The following is an 18,967-nucleotide window of genomic DNA, read 5'->3' as shown; positions in this document are numbered from 1 at the left end:
TTTGTGAAGGAGAGAGACCGGTGGATTAGGAATTTGAGGCTCATTGTGCAAATTTTTGAATTTTGAAGGTTAATTTTGGGAAAAGTTGCATGGTAGGAATCAACTTGGAGAGTGAGTTATCTTCCTTTGCACAGATTGTAGGATGCTCTACCTCTTCTATGTCAATGAAATACTTAAGTATTCCTATTTTCCTATTGAGGCCAACCCAACGGACCATAGTTTTTGCTAACTAGTGAAGTTGGGTGCTTGGAAAAGAGGGTACATATCTTTAGGGGGTAGAATCACTTGATTAAATCTGCCTTGGCTTATTTACTAGTGTACATGTTTGGGTTTTGGTAGTGAGTCTTGTTTGTTCTGTGAAAATTGGGAAAGAAAAAGTTTGTATTAAAAGGGGTGGGAGGGTCTTGGATTTTGAAATTTTGTGGGTGATTTCTTGTCACCGTATTGTACTTATCTTCTTCTTTTTCTTTCTTTTTTTTTAATTACCAAAAAACATTGTGAAGACAATCAAAGATTATTTATGGGAGCCAGGGGAAGACAGGAAGGATCATCTAATAAATTGGCAAGTAGTTTCTAGAATAGAAAATAGGGAGGGCTGGTATTGGGAAACCTAGAGCTGAGAAACCAAGCCTTATTAGGGAAGTGGTTATGGAGATTACTTTTAGATGGGGAGAAGTTGTGGAAAAGGGTACTGCTGTAGTGGTAAGCATTTATGTGCAAGAGGACAATGAATGGGATGCTGGACTATTTGCAGGGGCAACCTAGGCTTCACCTTAGAAAGCTATTCAGTCCATTCTACCTCTCTTGCTTCCTTGTATCAGGTATGTGAAGGGATGAGAGATCCATCCTATGGACGCCCAAAACTTGCGGAATAAAGGGGCGAATTTCAAAAAATTTTCTCTCCCTTCAAGTGGGAATCGCATTCCCTATTTAGAAAATCATATTTTCAAGGATCAATCTTGAACCATAAATTGTACCAGATCTGAACCAAAAAGAGTAGGAGAGGGTTATACCTGATACGGAGAAACAATATTTCCCAACGAAGGTGTTCACGCCCAAGGAAGGATCAAAAGACTGCTCCCACTGAAGATGGCGCAGTGCAGGATGGAGCAGAATCAACAGTATTCTTCTCCAAGAATTCTATCATTCGCAAGAAACAGCAGGATGGCACGTGAGCACAGCTTCCTATCAATTCTTTGTCAAAGAACTGATGTCAAGATCGAATCTTGACTTCTCCCACCAATGGAGATCGAACAGGATGTCTGGCGGCTGCAGGATGGAGGCGGCAAGAAAAATCTTTGCAGGGATTGCAGAAATCTTTCTTCTGTGATTTTAGCTCTGAAGAGGATGTGAGTATATCTTCTCTAAAGGCTGCCGCCCCCTTCCTTGTAACCCCAAAGGATCAGTTCCTAATCCAATTAGGAGTTGCTGATCTAAATCTTATTTGGATCAAAACATCTCTTTAGGTGATAAGGATAAACCCTTATCTTATCTACAGATTGGATCAACCTTCTCCTAATCTTATTAGGAGGTTTCTAGATCCAAATCACATTTAGATCTGGACTCTCTGAGCGGATAGGGTTAAGGCCCTATCCTATCTGCTTGATCCATCTCAGAATTCGCCCATATTTAACTTATTAAATAAGTCCAGTTCGAAATGGGCTTTAGGCCCATTAAGCTTATGTGCTCACTTAACCTTCCTAACTGCTGCCTAGTTGGGTTTCCTTGTATGGCGTGGGACCCAAGCATTGATCTACACATCAACCACATGGATTCAGCCCAGCCTTTGTCACAAGGCCTGACCGAATACACTGTTATGGACAGTGCACCCCCTGAAACCCATCAAATGGGCTCTATGGGCCCAACACTTACCCTAAGTTGTCTTTGGGCCAAGCCACCTTGTAACACCCAGGGACTGTGGGCAGACGCAAGATTAGCCCATCAGGTATTACCCTCAATGGTCTTACACTTAACCTCTCAGCCCATAATGATCATACACTGCCCGACAAGAGAGGACCTCTCCCTCGACTGCAAGGAACAGTGTTGCACTCTCTACTTATATGGATCCCGGGAATTAAAACCTTTTGCAAACATTTTAGAAACCATAATATATATACTTTTATATCTCATATAAAATATACTTTGCAAAACAAATCTCAACGATTGAAATTGGCTGCCGGCAGTCTTGGTTTCCATCAGTGAGAGTGCATCCCCGATCATTACCTTTGTCCGACAAAGGGGCTGATCCTGTCACTATGATCACCCACTCAGATGAATTCTTAGACTGACCCAACATACCCAGGTTTCGACCCCCGCTAAGGATCTCACTTATTGGTACATCAAAGACAGCCCAATCCGACACCTAGTGCAGTATCATAATCGAGTCTAGGGGTTAGGTGTAACTTTCCAGTTTTGCCCATCAATCTCCAAGGTCCAGGGCAATACTGGAAATCTGGTCCAGTTCAAAGATTCAATTAATCCTACACTGTATGTGCCTAGGGTCTCACCCTGGCAGCTGAGACAGGCCACCCCAACCGTCTTGGTGGCACAACAGTGTCAGCCTTATCCGGATAGGTCTCCCCAGACCGACCCACTGGCTGTGAACATTCTAAACCAACACGAGTCTCATTAAGTGTCTAGTTTAAGAGTATTACATAGAAACATACCAAGGGAACATGAATCAAATATGCACTTTTATTCATTTACAATAAACTCATAAAGTACATCATTCTGATTGAAGCTAAGGGCATACAAAACTGTCCAATAGTATGATGTGTCTTTGGGTAATAAAGTTAAATTTTGGGAGCACATCTGGGTGGGGTAGTCTCCCTTATAATACCTTTTACCCCAATCTTTATGCTTTGTTTTCCTTTAAAGGTGAACTTGTGTGAAAATTTCTTGTTTCATCTACCTCTGGTGGTGGGTTTGGGTGGAGCTTTGGTTTCAGGAGGGTGTTAGGGACTCTAAAACTTCCTTATGTCCTTAATCTTCTTCAGGTCCTTGAAGGTGTATTCCTTGGCCCCCTTAAGTCTAATAGTTGGATTTTTCCTCCCTCTTAGGTTATTTTTCATGTGCCTCTTTCTTTGAGATAATATCCTGTCCCACATGGATGACTCTTTCCAATGAAACAGGTTTGGTTTAGACCTATCCCACCCAAAATTGAAACTTTCTGATTAGGAGATATTTTATGAGAAAATTAACACTTCTGATATCTATACTATATAAAGTAGATACTTTCCGTGGATTCTGTGCAGGTCACAAAATTTAAATCCAATCATATATCATATATGGTTAATACTTACTTGCACATGTGCATACCATGTGCTCTTACACTAATGATTCCAAAAAGGAGATCTGTGGTATGCTTATCCCTCTCTTAGTGTGTCCTTTGAAGCAGTCAGAAGTTTTAGGTCAAATTTTCATTCTAAATTGGTGTTTGTAAAGAAGGACCCTAACCTTTCTGTTTAGTCCATAAATAGAATTGAAATTTTAGCATTAAGTAGAATGAAAAGTTTGTCTGGAGTTTCCTACAGATAAGAATGTTATCTTCTCTCTCTTTTCTTCTAAAGGTTTATTCTTTTCTTTCTCTTTCTCATCCCTCTTCTGATCTAAATCTTTTTCTCTCATAATTCATATCCCTAATTCCCCTTCTTTACCCACCTTTTTCGTCCTACATCAGGAAAGGTTACTTCATTTCTGCATATAATCTATCTGTCTCAATTCCAATGTGTTTTCTGTCAAAGCTCTTAACTTTCCAGTCAAATATAAGGTCTCTCTTTATCTGGCACTGATGCTAACGAATGCTTTGAGGGTTAAATAGTTACTTTGGTTGTGACTGATCAGAAATTTCATGTAAACAAGCCAAATGGTTCAAAACCTACATGTCAGAATTTTGGTTTGTTCAACAAGAAATTTCAGAATTTTATATTTATCTATTAGTTTCATATTCAACTTTTTTATCCATTTCTATGGTCATTCATATGGGAAAGTCCAGTTACATATGATCGACCTTATTCTTTGCAAAATTGTCTGTGACTTCCTTAAACTTCTTCTTCTCATGGATTCCATGCTTGGTAAATGATAGGAAGGGGTTTTAAGAGAATTTGTTTACTAACTGAGAGGTTCTTTGTATCTTTGTCTTTGTTGTTCTCCCATTGCCTCTTGGAGTAAAGGATTCCTTGCACTTTCTCTTTTTTCCCTTAATGTAATTGCTTTTTCTAATTATCAAAATATCGAATGTTGCATGGGTTTGGAATGGGTGTGAGATGTGGGTACATGTCATAGAGTTTGATCTGCCTGACACTAGTATTTTTACCACTAAAATGATGTGTCTGGAATCCATATCCTTGTCCAAATGTCCAAGTTCTGCAATTGGTACCTTTGGGGTAGTTTGCAATCAGTATTATCATTTGTCGAAGGATTACGAACAAGATCTTCTTGAATTGTTAGTTAATAAACATGTTTTCACTGATGTTGGGTAATACACTGATCTCCTATTTATTTTATTGGAATATTTAGATAGAATAATAAGCATTTAGTGATGAATTTCTAACTACAGCATTTTTGTTTCTACCAGTGTTTATAGAAACAAACTTAAAAAAAAATGTCTGATTATTGTCTTTGTCTTTTGGACAAACTTAGGGTATTCATCCCTCAATAAGAGGAGAAGTTTGGGAATTCTTACTTGGATGTTATGACCCTGAAAGCACCTTTGAAGAACGAGAGGAGATACGCCAACGTCGAAGGTAATCCATTTTAAAGCTAAATGCTGCATGTTATCTGCATCGGTTGATAAACCAAAAGGAGAGACGAAGATAATATGGGTTAGGGTCAAATGTTAAGTCTACAATCATTTTCAAGACAAAGTTTGTATTGTAGAAAGGAAGGCTCAGGCTTGGACCTATTTAAAGGTACCACAAAACGTAAACCTACGCTTAGGTTATCCATAGCCTCTAATTTGGAGCTAAAAAGAGAGAGCAGGGTAGGTAGGGAGATCTCTATCTTATTTAAATGCTTATTTTTGGTTTGAAACCATGCTTTTTGATGCACATGTTAGGGGATTGAGACCTACTTTTTTATATGATTGTATTCTTGTATTTGCAACTTCAGGGTGAAATATGCTATGTGGAAAGAAGAATGCAGGCAGATGGATCCTGTTGTTGGCAGTGGAAGAATTATCACAGCACCCTTAATCACTGAAGATGGTGAACCTATTCAAGATCCTTTAGTACTTTTAGAAGCAAATCCAGATAAAGGGTCTGCTTCAACCACAGAAGAAAATTGTGATGGTTCAGTTAGCAATGAATCACATGATACTACATTAGATAGTGCAAGTTCAAATGCATCGGAAAGTGTAAACAAGCCAAAAGGTGAAGTTATTCGGGAGAAGAAAATAATTCAATGGAAGCTCACTCTACATCAAATAGGTAGACCATTTTTTTCTCTACTAAACTATTACCAACAAGTACCTGTTAACTTCAGCTCAGATACTATTAGTTTCACATTTATTGAAAACTAATATGTGGTTCTTTATTTAGCCTTCATAAACTGAGAACTGAAACTATGCAACCTAATTCAGCTTATAAACTTATGATGCTCTTTGGCTGTTATGGTCACAATTTGAATTCGAATTTTCAATTTAATGGGGAAATGCATATCAGCATACAGTTTATTCATACAAGTCCCTAGATTTTTATGTTATCATCAAGTTTTGTTATTATTGATCTTACCATCTTCTGCAACTATTGCAGTAACACAGAAACTACATGTATGCTACATTCCATGTTTTGCCATGAGTAGTCTTCAAAGCAAGATGTTAAGATGTAACTTTTTTCCATGTTTTGCCATTTTTTGTGACTTTATAATTGACTTGATTTATGCCAGGTCTTGATGTAGTTCGAACTGACAGGACATTAGTTTTTTATGAGAAACAAGAAAATTTATCAAAACTTTGGGATATTCTGGCAGTTTATGCCTGGCTAGATAAAGATGTTGGATACTGTCAAGGTGAGTAGTCAAACATTGGAGCTTCATTAATTCTACTTAGTAATGATTGACTGGATTTGAATAATAAGTTGCTTATTTGTGAGGTTGGTTATTGAATGCAATCAACCCTGCAAGATCACTTGCCCTTTTTGGGTTTGCCAGTGGGTTTGTAACTCAGCCAACAAGGGACAATACTAGATGCCCCATCTAGCATTTGGTTAATGGAACCAAACAACAAGCTGTGGACACCTGCCAAGCCTTGAGTGCCGGCCTAACTCAATCTCCTTCGCACTTAGCTGTGAATCTCTCTAGTTGGCTAGGGTTTTGGGAAAGATAAAAGACAGCAACTTCTTGGCATTCTAATCATTAGATTCTGGATCTCCAAACCCTTCTCCAACTAGGTAACAACCAACTAAGAATAATCAGCAACCTAACTTTCCATTCACTCTTCCAATCGAAGGGTGTATGGGAACGAAGAGGAAGAAGAAAATAGAAAGGGTTGCTCTGATACCAAGATGTGAATCAACCCAAAAAGAAAAAAAAAAGAACATTTTAATCTGAAAGTAGAAGAAAAGAGAGAAGATAGAAGAAAAGAAGAGGAAGAAGAAGATGGGAGAAGAGGAGGGGAGAAGGAGAAAAGAGTTCGATCAGTCCTCTCTCCTTTCTCCTAATCACTTTTATTAATCTTCACTTAATGATTATAATTACAAAGATTCCCTTAATGGGGCAGCCAGCTCATAACATAACATAAGAAAAGACTAAAAAGGTTAAGAGTCCCATATGGATAAGGCCCATTAACATAGACACAACAAAAACAATAAAAAGATAAGAACTAAAAAGGTACTAGGGTCCATTCGGTCTGGTCTCTCTACATTTTCTTTTGTAATTTCTGAGCTATGCTAGACAAATACTTAAAATGAGTGCAGCATTTGTGTGGAATAGTTCAATATCAACACCACACGTTACATCTACATTGTAGGTGTGTCGTACCCTTGTTGTATCTAGGAAATGTAATTGCTCATTAAGTGACAGAATTGGGTGATTTATGAGACTAGAATGAACCATATAATGACTGTAACAAAGATATCTTTGTTTTTCTAGCAAATTTAAGAGTCCAGTTCTGTAATTGCTTCCCTGTTTACTGTTCAAAACACAATAGTGAAACATATGAATTTTTTAAAATTGCTGACCAGGAATGAGTGATCTTTGCTCTCCAATGATAATTCTCCTCGAAAATGAAGCAGATGCATTTTGGTGCTTTGAGCGTTTGATGCGTAAATTGGTATGTATTTTTGTATTCACAGCCTTCACCATTTCATTCACAAAGACACTACTAAGAAGTTTAGGCATCCATTAGAGTCATTTCTACTTTTGAACATTCAATATACCTTAACTCAAATCATCCTTAATCCCGACTATTTTGTGTCAACTACACAAATCTGTCCCGCCATTGTGCTCTGTCTATCAAAAATCATGTTGATTTCCCCTTCCTGAGTTCTCACAGAACCTCTTCTTACCCAAAACCTATCAGATGACATGTTTAGGGGCATTGTAATATCCCTAACATGTCATTCAATATGCCTCTACTAATTTTCTATTTCAGTAATTAGATCTGGATGAGTGCCTACAGTATGAAATGCTTTTCCACCAAACTAACATTCTTAACAAAAGTTATGGACCTATTATAGTAATATGTTTATGTTGACATAACATATTTTCGTGCTTAGGAATTTTCATTCTTCTTGTCATTCATTAGTGTTTAAATTTATTGACTTCAACAAATAAAATTATCTAATTTTCTCACTATTTCCATGGAAGGTTGCTAATAAAACACATATTCCTGGATCTAAACAGGGTTTATTGTGGATTTTGTCCTGGATTATTCCTTTTGTTTTACTGTAGTAAAAGATTATTACATAAATTTTGGGTTCCTTGCCTTCACCAAAAATGTCTTGAAAATTTTCATCTCTTTCTTCACCATGAGAATTTCTCATGTCTTTGAGCTAGAAGATAAATTGTATTTCACTTTTCAAGCTTACAGTTTCTTAACAATTAATTTATACATATATTACTGAAATGAAGGTATACTAGCATCCCAAGATTTTAATTTATGAAAACAGTAGTATTTTTAAACAATTCCTTAATCCTTGATGCTGTAGTTTACATTTTTTTTAGTTCTCTCCCCTTGTTTTATATAAATCCTGTTAGATGCACTGCAGTGCAGTGCAGTATATTGACTTGAATTTTTAATTGTTTGTTAAAACACAATTGACATTATAAACCCTGATATTTGAAACTCAAATATTTTGTTTTAATTTATCTCTTCATCTCAAATAGTTCTACTTAAGTTATACAAAATGCTTGTGCACTGGTGCAAATTCATGGGAGTGTAAATTTAGTTCAGTTTTACTGTACAACCCTATTTGCACTTGTCATATTTCTTTGGAGAGGGTACAAATGGGAGTACAGTTCTACAGTTGTTTCTGAAGTGTTAAAAACAAGTGAAAACAATTTGCGATGTAGTGTACCATGTATGGGGGGGGGTCATAAGCATTAAATTGTGGAGATCATTATTGCATTTCACTGGTATGCCCAACTTGTTTAAACCTTGGCACTAACCATTTAATTGCTACAGGAAAATTGGCATTCAAGAAATTACCAAAATCACTTCCCCATTCATTACATCTATTAACCTGAAAAATAATAGTGGAAAGCAACAAGAGAAGAGAAGAGAAGAAAGAGTGGAGAACAGTTTGTCCACTAAAAGTGAACCAATGGCAGTTTTTTTAACATTCCCCCTCAAGTTTGGACATAGATGTCAATCATGCCCAACTTATCACATAAATCATTATGCCAAAAGTGATGTAGGTCCTTTGTGAAGATGTCTGCAAGCTGCTCTTCAGAACTGACATAAGGAGTACACACTGCTCCACTAACAGGTTTCTCCCTATTAAAGTGTTTGTCCACCTCAATATGCTTGGTTCTTGTAGAGAGACTGGGCTGAATGGGTCCTAATATCTGTTTTCATGTTTAAGTAATATGCTATTTGTTTTGTATGTTAATGGACCTGTCTTTATGGGCCTGTTAATATCTTTTATAAGTTCTTGCTTAGCTGGCCACCCACTTAAGGGCAGATTTGCAATTAACCTAGTTAATGGAGATTAATAAAAGAATTAGTGAGGGGTGAGAGGAGATTATTGAACTTCTCCTTATTTCTCCCTTATTCTCCATCTTTTTCTTCTTCTTCTTCTTCTTCTTCTTCTTCTTCTTCTTCTTCTTTTCTCCTATAATCTGAAATATTTTACCATTCTTTTATTGGAATGAATCACATCTGTTCTATCATGGAGAAGAGGGTTGGCTACAGTGTTGATAGTAGTCTTATTATCACAATATAAGGACATGGGATTATCAACTGTAAATCCTAGCTCACTCAACAAATTTTTTATCGACATAATCTCAACCACTCCATGAGACATTTGCCCAGTACTCAGCTTCAGCAATAGACCTAGCCACAACATTTCTTTCTTGCTTCTCCATCTAACTAGGTTCCTAAAGGTACAATAACCATTGGTGGATTTTCTGTCATCAATAGATCTAGCCGAATCAACATTTGTATACACTTCAACCTTTAAATGCCCATGCTTTTGGAACAATAAACCAGCCCCTAGGAACTTGTTGAGATATCTAAGGATTCTCTTGGCTGCTTCTAAGTGAGTGGTGTTAGGGGAATGCATGAATTGACTAAGATCTAGCCTAAGTAGCAGATCTAGCCTAGTAAGTGGTGGATTTTCTATCATCAACAAATCTAGCCCAATCAGCATTTGTATACACTTTAACCTTCAAATGCCCATACTTGTTGAGGTATTTGAGGATTCTCTTGGTTGCTTCTTAGTGAGCAGTCTTAGGGCATGCATGAATTGACTAAGAACACCCACAACATAAGGAATGTCTGGCTGGGTCATGGACAAATATAGAAACTTTCCCACCAGTCTTTGAAATTGCTTCACATATTTGATAGTCTTACCATGATAGTCACCCAATTTGTAATTTGGATCAATGTGGGAGTCAATTGGCTTCACCCGTATCTTTTCTAAATCTTGTAACAGATCTAGGATGTATTTCCTTTGTGAAATGAAGATCCTTTTGTGAACAGGCAACTTCAATTCCAAGAAATTACCGTAAGGAACCTAGATATTTCACCTCAAACTAAGTAGCAAGGAACTTCTTCAGCTTTTGAATTTTAGCTTTCCAATTACTAGTGTTTACTATGCCATCAACATATATCATGATGCAATTTTACCTTCCCCTCTTTCCACAAATAATGTATGACTAGACTAACATTGGTTGTAGCCTATCTGCTACATGGCTAAATGAAACTTGCTGAACCAAGCCCTTTGGTAATTGTTTTAGGCCATATAGGGACTTTTTTAGCCTACACACTTCTCCTCATTGCCTTGAGCATGGAAACTAGGGGGTTGCACCATGTACACTTCTTTTTCAAGATCATTGTTGAGAAAGACATTTTTGATATCCAACTGATGAACATCCCAATCAAGGTTAGCTGCTAGACAAAAAAGGACTTTGATAGAGTTTATCTTAGCTATTAGAGAAAAAATCTCTACATAATCTACTCTATACACCTGAGTAAACCCTTTTGCTACTAATCGGGCTTTATATCTTTCCATTATGCCATCTCCCCTATGTTTCACTATAACATCCACTGGTTCCTTTCCTTTATGAAGATCTACCAATTCCCATGTGCCATTTTTATGTAAAGCATTGAATTGTTCTTTCATTGCATTTGTCCATTTAGGTACTAAGAGAGCTTCTGCACATTTTTAGGAATAGAGACATTGTCAATGGAAGAGAAGAAGGCACAAAAAGAATGTGAGATGTTCTCCAAGAAACAAAATGGGAAATGGGATGCATGGTAGTGCAGACCTAACTCCCTTTGAGCAATAGGAAAGTCTAGGTCATCAACAGTAGAAGTATCAATGGCAATAGGATCAAACACATCAATGGGAATAAGAATACCTAGTTGGGTAGGATCTGCCCCTAAGGAATCTAATGATGTTGGTGATAGTATGATACAACTTCCAGATGCTCCATGTCTCTTGAACTCAACTGATCCTTGCGACGACAAAATAAGACACAAAACGAATGAGGATTAGGAAGAGGAGGAAGCTCAACCTGAATATATTTCTCCTTAACCCTACTCTCCCTTGAGGAGAAATAGAGAAAAAAAGGTCTGTTAAAGTGTGCCGAATAGGGGTAGTTTAGTCTTCTTATGTTTGTTAAGTAGCTTGCTTATGTGGTAGTGTTATTAGAGTTACTTTGCCCCACACTTAAGTAAGGGCATTTTTGTCTTTGTAAAGCTTATTAGAGTCTAATATAGATTAAGGGGGTTGACTGAAGGAGTAACCCATCAGATTTCGACAGACCCTTCTTCTTCTTCTTCTTCTTCTCTTTCTGGTTCGGACTACTGTAGCACCAGTTGAAACATGGTCAGAGCCATGCTCCTGACCTACTTCAGTTGGTAAAGCGCCTCAGCAGTGTTCATGACTCTTCTCCTTCGTTTCTGGTCAGTCAATGGAGAGAACTGGTTCGCCCTAGGTCAAAAACATCATAGCTCGTCTCTCTCTGCTACGCATAACCTTCTTCATGAAGTTGGCACTAATTTTGGGCTCCATACTATTCCACAACCAAGTCATGATTTGAGCATCTTCTTGTTCCCAATCATCAAACCCTGGAGAGTCAACCGGTGGCTTCTCATCTCTTACATGTTTTACTTTCTTCTTTGCCTTGAGAAACACTTCCACTGATTTAGCCCATGGAACATAGTTCTCCCCATTCAGCTTAATTGAGGTCATTTGTACCCCTAGGTAGTCGGGGGAAATAACCACACTAGGTTTCTGATCATTGTACCCATCTCCTATTGCTGCCATTGTACTCTTTCACAGTTGCCTCTAACCTTACTTCTCAGCTACAAGCTGATTGATGTTGTTCACAGTTTGATACTTTAGCACCTACTGCAGCCCCTAAAAACAACAGTGAGAGCACACACTTGTTCTTATTCACACTACTGCTGACTTCACACACCTACGACCCACATAAGCATCTACTTCTGGGAGGGAGATGGTGAGTGTATCGCGTGATGAGTATGAACGGTTCCTTCAAACTACTTCACAGCATACCACTGCCACACTTTCCCAATCAGGTATTGCTTGCATGTCATCTAAAACTCCTTCTTGGATTATTGACTCTGGAGCCTCAGATCATATGACCGGGACTCCAGGTGTGTTCTCTTCTCTTTCTGAAACCTCCACATCACAAACTGTTACACTTGCCAATGGGTCCTCATCTCCCATCTGTGGTGTTGGTAATGTTGACATGGCTTCTGTCCTCTTATCATCTGTATTATATGTACCTAAGTTTCCATTCAATCTTATGTTTGTTAGTAAAATAACCAAAGCTCTTAATTGTTCTGTTACCTTCTTTCCTTCCACTTGTGTTTTTCAGGATCTCAAGATGGGGAAGAAGATTGGTGGGGGGCATGAAGCTGGTGGATTGTATTACCTTGACGGTGATGGATCTTCAATTGCACTTCAGACTTCCCTTACTCCTCTACAATGGCATTGCTGACTGGGACATCCATCTCTCAAGGTTCTCAAGATGTTGGTTCCGTCATTGAGTCAGTTGTCAGTTTTACAATGTGAGTCATGTCAGTTTGGTAAACACCGTCGTGTGTCCTTTAGTCCAAGAGTTGAGAGTCGTATGTTGAGTCCTTTTCCTTTGGTCCATTCAGATGTTTGGGGTCCAATCAAAATAGTCTTATAATGGGTACAAGTATTTTGTCTCCTTTATTGATGACTGTTCAAGAATGACATGGATTTACTTAATGAAAGAAAGAAGTGAATTATTTTCCATTTTTCAAAAATTCCATGCTGAAATACGCACACAATTTGGTGTTCCAATCAAAGTTCTTCGTTCAGATAATGGTTGTGAATACTTTCTTACTTCATTTCAATAGTATTTAGAACAACATGGCATTATTCATCAGACCTCATGTGCTTTCATCCCTCAACAAAATGGGGTAGCTGAACGGAAGAATTGTCAACTTCTTGAAACTGCTCAGTCTATGCTTCACCACATGAATGTTCCTAAACGGTTTTGGAGTGATGCTGTACTCACTGCATGTTTTCTCATTAATCGGATGCCCTCTTTTATTCTTCATGGTCGGTCCCCCTTCTCTATCTTGTTTCCCACTTTATCTCCGTTTCCATTAAATCCTCGTGTCTTTGGTTGTGTGTGCTTTGTCCACAATCTGAGTCATGGAATAGACAAGCTAGATGCACGCTCAATTAAATGTGTCTTCCTTGGCTACTCTCGGACTCAAAAAGGTACAAGTATTATAATCCCATTACTCGAAAGTGCTATGTCTGCTCTGATGTCACCTTTTTTGAGTCTGTACCCTTCTTCTCCAGTCATGAAGCACCCTTGTCTTCACCCTTACCTCCTCTTCCTCTTCCTGTCAGTGATCCAGTTCTAGAGGCTGTTGTTGGAGTAGACTCATCACCTCATCCAATGCAGGTCACCACTGAACGACCACCGATCCGCCAAGTATACACGTCGAACGACACCGGCCCCTCCTCCGGCTTCTACCTCATCTGCGGATCCTCTCATGGCTCCTATTGCTGAATCTTCAGACCTTGACCTACCCATTGCCTTACGAAAAGGTAAACGCAGTTCTACCCTCCATCCCTTTTACAATTTTGTTTCATTATCTCGTCTTTCTACCTCACATCGCCAGTTTGTTTCACTTTTGTCCTCTATTTCCATACCTAACAATGTTCAAGAAGTTCTTAGTTCACCTGGATGGTGGCGGGCAATGGAGGAGGAACTTTCTGCTCTTCAACATACTCAAACGTGGGAACTTACTACTCTCCCACTTGGTAAGCATGCTGTGGGCTGTAAATGGGTGTATATTGTGAAATACTTGCCAGATGGTAGTGTGGAGCGTCTGAAGGCCGGACTTGTTGCTAAGGGTTACTCACAGTTGTATGGAGTGGACTACATGGAGACATTCTCTCCGGTGGCTAAAATTGGTTTTGTTCGTGTACTCATTTCCTTGGCAGTTATGTATGATTGGCCTCTCTTTCAACATGACATAAAGAATGCCTTCCTCCATGGTGATCTGGTGGAGGAGGTTTATATGGAGCAACCACTTGGGTTTGTTGCTTAGGGGGAGGTTGGTAAGGTGTGCAAACTGAAGAAGGCAATTTATGGGTTGAAGCAATCTCCACATGCTTGGTTTGGGAAGTTCAACGAAGTGGTGAAGAGTTTTGGAATGAAGCAATGCTAGGTTGATCACTCAGTGTTCAGCTATGACTTAGAAGCTGGGAAGATTTTATTAGTGGTCTATGTGGATGATATTGTCATCACTGGTAGTGATAAATTGGGGGATTGGCAAACTAAAGGTATTTCTGCAAAATCATTTTCAAACAAAAGACCTTGGAACATTAAAGTATTTCTTGGGAATAGAAGTTGCTAGGTCAAAACAAGGTGTAAATCTGTGCCAAAGGAAATATGTCCTTGATCTATTGGAAGAAACAGGACTGTTAGGTGCAAAACCGACTGAGACCCCTATGGAACCAAATGTTAAGTTGAGCAGTGATACAAGAGAAGTATTTGAAGATCCTAGAAGGTATAGACGACTAGTGGGAAAGGTGAACTATCTGACTATCACGAGACCTGACATCTCCTTTGCAGTCAGTGTGGTGAGCCAATTCATGCAGAACCCTCGTATACCTTACTGGGATGCAATCCTTAGAATTGTGAGGTATCTGAAAGGAGCTCCAGGTCGTGGGCTATTGTATAAACCAGGGGGAAAACTTGAAGTAGTTGGGTATACAGATGCAGACTGGGCAGGCTCAGTGAATGACAGAAGATCTACTACAGGCTATTGCACATTTCTTGGAGGAAATCTTGTGACATGGAAGAGTAAAAAGCAGACGGTTGTGGCCAGAAGCAGTGCTGAAGCCGAATATAGGGCCATGGCCCACACCACTTGTGAATTAGTGTGGTTGAGGAATCTCCTACAAGAAATTGGGTTTCACATGGATAAACCTATGAGATTGTATTGTGACAACCAAGCTGCACTTCATATCTCTTCCAATCCTGTCTTTCATGAGAGAACAAAGCACATAGAGGTTGATTGCCACTTTGTGAGAGAGAAGGTTCTTGCTGGAGAGATAAATACAGAACATGTGGGCTCGAATGACCAGTGGGCAGATTTGTTTACAAAAGCTCTAAGCTCAGGGAGAGTGAACTATCTATGTAACAAGCTGGGATTATATGACATATATTCTCCAGCTTGAGGGGGAGTGTTAAAGTGTGCCGAATAGGGGTAGTTTAGTCTTCTTATGTTTGTTAAGTAGCTTGCTTATGTGGCAGTGTTATTAGAGTTACTCTGCCCCACACTTAAGTAAGGGCATTTTTGTCTTTGTAAAGATTATTAGAGTCTAATATAGATTAAGGGGGTCGACTGAAGGAGTAACCCATCAGATTTCGACAGACCCTTCTTCTTCTTCTCTCTTCTTCTTCTTCTTCTTCTCTTTCTGGTTTGGACTACTGTAGCACCAGTCGAAACAAGGTCACTCTTAAAGGACACATCCATAGAAACATAGTACTTTCAGGAGACGGGATCAAAACACCAGTAACTTTCTTGAGAAGGACACCCTAGAAAGACACAAGGAATAATACGAGGGTCAGGTTTACCACACCATGAGTGGGGACAGGTCTTGCATGAAACAATGACAACCAAACACACATATAGGAATAGGAAATAAGAGAGCTTTGGGAAACAAGAGTTGATGTGGGGCCTTGTACTCCAACTAACGAGATGGCATACAATTGATGAGATATGCAACACATAAAACAATCTCTAGCCAAAAACGTTTTGGAACATTCATATGTATTTGTAATCCATGGGAAACTTTAAGAAGATGTAAATTTTTTCTTCCAACAACACCATTTTGTTGAGGTGTTTGAGCACATGAGATGCGGTGAAGGGATCCACACATGGCAAAAAACTCTATGAGGTCATTGTGGAAATACTCTTTGGCACTGCCCAATTGGAAGATTTGGATTTCAGCCTACAACTGGGTAAAAATCATGTGTTGGAAGTCTTTTACAATTTTTGGCACTTCATCTCTGGGTCGCATGGGATACACCCATTTATATCTGGAGTAGTCATCAACAAGTGTAGTAAAATACTTATAGTCAGTCTCAAAAGGCAAAGTAACAAGGCCCCAAAAATTAGAATAAACAATATGGATAGGAAATTCATATTTTTTATTTGATGAAGAAAAATGAACTCTACAATGTTTGTTTAACTGACAAATTTGACATGTAAATTCAAACACTAACACTAACATAAACAACTCTAGAAATAAAGTTTTCAATGATTCAAATGATAAATGACCAAGACAACTATGCCATAAATAGGCCCAACTCTTACTAAATTGACTCTTAGACTCTGTGACTACAAGACTAGCCTTATTCCCTAGCATGTAGAGCCTGTCCACCATAATACCTCTACCAATTGTCTTCCTCAAGGCCAAATCCTGTATTACACAAGAAGAGGGAAAGAAGGTTACTGAACAATTTAACGAATTAGTAATACTACTAATTGCAAACAAGTTAATGAATAACTTCGGAACATGCAGAACATTACAAAGAGTAAGACCAAAGGGAAGGGAGATGGTTCCTTGACCAGTTATGGTGGAAAACAAACCATCAGCTAGTCTCATCTTGTCCCTGCCAAAAAGAAGATGATAGGACTAAAAACAATTTGACTTATCAGTCATATGGTTTTAAGCCCCAAAATCAATTTTCCAATGAGAGTCAGAGGAATGAGAAAAAACATGGAAAGCTGCAGTAGAGCTACCTGATGTAGATGTAAAGGAAGTCGAGGGAGGATCTATGCTTGATGTAGACACAAAGGAGTCGATGTAGACTCACAGTAGTAGTAGCTAACCGAGTCTCCTGAGAAGCCATATTTGCTGCATTGAACTTCCTTGGACCCTATTGTCCTGGTTTCTTACTCTGATCTGAACCTGATTTCTTACTCAACTCTTGAGCCCACTTTGGCTTCCCATGAAGGTCCCAACAAGTATCATGAGTATGCCTGGACCTCTAGCAATAGAGGTTGAAAACCTCTATGTGGTTGTTTAACCCTGAAGGAGATGGTTGAAAACAAACAGAAAATCATTTTACGTGGAAACTCAAATGAGTAAAAAAGAAAAATAACTATGACAACATAGAACAGAATAGATGGCCTTTTGCAAAACAGAAGTTCAATTTTGAATAGATACAAAATAAAGGTCCAAAAATATGTGCAGAGTACAAGCTCATTTTTATAGGTAATGCTACTGGTATTATAAATATAAAATAGCACAAACAGAAAGGTCCATCCCTGCAAATAGTGTAAATACTCTTGAACAAGCATCAATGTTTCAAGAAGCATATTTCAAAAACTGAAGCAGTTCTCAGTTGAAAAGTCAAAATCATTCAAAACTGACAAGTCTGTCATAGAACCAATAGATAAGAGGAAACATCTGAGTAGTTAGCCAGCCCATGTAGAGTTTGAATAGGCAAGTGATTGCAGGTCCATCTTTATAACCCATTTCTTCATCCAATACGTTCACTTTTGCAATTACATCTTTCATACCAATCAAACTAAAATCTTTTATATGTTCTAAGATCAAAAGAATCCATGATTCCCATACATTGAATAATAAGTCGTATGTAATCCCTAACTTTGTTTTCTAATAAGAAAACATCTAAATAGCCTAAATGTCTCTAAAACCAATAAATATATGGCAGTAACTTCACTGTTAAAAGATTCTCATTGACATGCTTATCTACAATTCATAAATGAGTTAACCTATTATTTAATTCCTTACAATATAATTCACACTGTTGAGTACTTCCACACGTATCTAATAAGCTACCACATCAAGTAAAGCAATAAAGATATATGGACTTCATGCTTGGAAAAACTAAGTTCCTTCTCCATATTCTGTGTAATACTGGAGGCAAACCTCTGCAACAGTCAAATCTTTGGAGGTAACAGAATATACACATAGGCTAATAGAGCACCTAGCTACCTTGGATTCTGACAATCATGGGATGAAGGCATATGAAGAACTAGTGAGCACAGTAGAATGAGTCACCCAATGGTGGGTGCAAAGTCTCAGCTCTTCTCATGAAATTTGCAGAATGACAGCCAACAGAATCATCCTTCAATGATCAACCAGTCAATCACCATATCAGAATCCCCTTAGAAGTAGGACAAGGTAATGGATGGACCAAGGTAGAATCGGCAGAAAAGTGTCAGGACAGGGGTTAAAATAGGGAAGTTCCAGTTCTAGATGGCAATAAGTATGAATTTATGAAGTAAAAAGATGTTGGACAAGCATTGGCTATCCGATCTGCTGCTTCCCCACCGTACTTTTCTTTGTCAACCACTCATCTAAGCTGATGAGTACCTATATAAGAAGAGTGATCTTTATCCTTTGATGGCTTTTGATGACCAAACCCCATAGAAGAACCCATAGAAACATAAAGAACTACACAAAGGAAATCAATTAGTCAGTATACCTTCTAGAACCTGTTAGATTGATGTTTGATCCACTTCATCGGCAATGCCATTGTTGATTTAAAGATGTATTCTAACATATCAATGACCTGAACTGGTTTCATTGGTGGAAGTCATTAAATAAGAAAAAAATATGCACAAAGCCTGTTAGATCTCATTATTCAATTCTCATCCAGGGTTTTGAAAGTGCAAGGTTCAAGATAAGGTGTGTTCCTTTTCAAATCAAGGAGAAAATTTTTGAAATTTTCAAAAAAATAAAAAAACTGTAATACATAAAAGATAAAGCAAGTCTGTATTACATGTTAAAAAAACTATTGGCTT

The 18,967-nt window shown here is 38.3% G+C and overlaps 1 protein-coding gene across 3 annotated transcripts in view; it reads left to right on the top strand.

Annotated features, from left to right (window-relative positions):
* Nucleotides 1–18,967, top strand: part of LOC104610957 (rab GTPase-activating protein 22-like) — a 90,620-nt gene that overhangs the window by 20,960 nt on the left and 50,693 nt on the right. For all 3 annotated transcript variants that reach the window (XM_088894539.1, XM_088894537.1, XM_088894538.1), the window contains 4 exons: nucleotides 4,642–4,745; nucleotides 5,110–5,426; nucleotides 5,884–6,006; nucleotides 7,179–7,267. In XM_088894539.1, coding sequence (XP_088750665.1) covers nucleotides 4,642–4,745; nucleotides 5,110–5,426; nucleotides 5,884–6,006; nucleotides 7,179–7,267 — 633 coding nt within the window. The remainder of the gene's footprint in view (nucleotides 1–4,641; nucleotides 4,746–5,109; nucleotides 5,427–5,883; nucleotides 6,007–7,178; nucleotides 7,268–18,967) is intronic.

Source organism: Nelumbo nucifera, chromosome 1, assembly GCF_055504915.1.
Source record: "Nelumbo nucifera cultivar China Antique chromosome 1, China Antique-T2T, whole genome shotgun sequence".
Taxonomy (NCBI): Eukaryota; Viridiplantae; Streptophyta; class Magnoliopsida; order Proteales; family Nelumbonaceae; genus Nelumbo; species Nelumbo nucifera.
The sequence above is the reverse complement of the archived record's forward strand: the minus strand, read 5'-3'. Positions and strand labels throughout refer to the sequence as shown.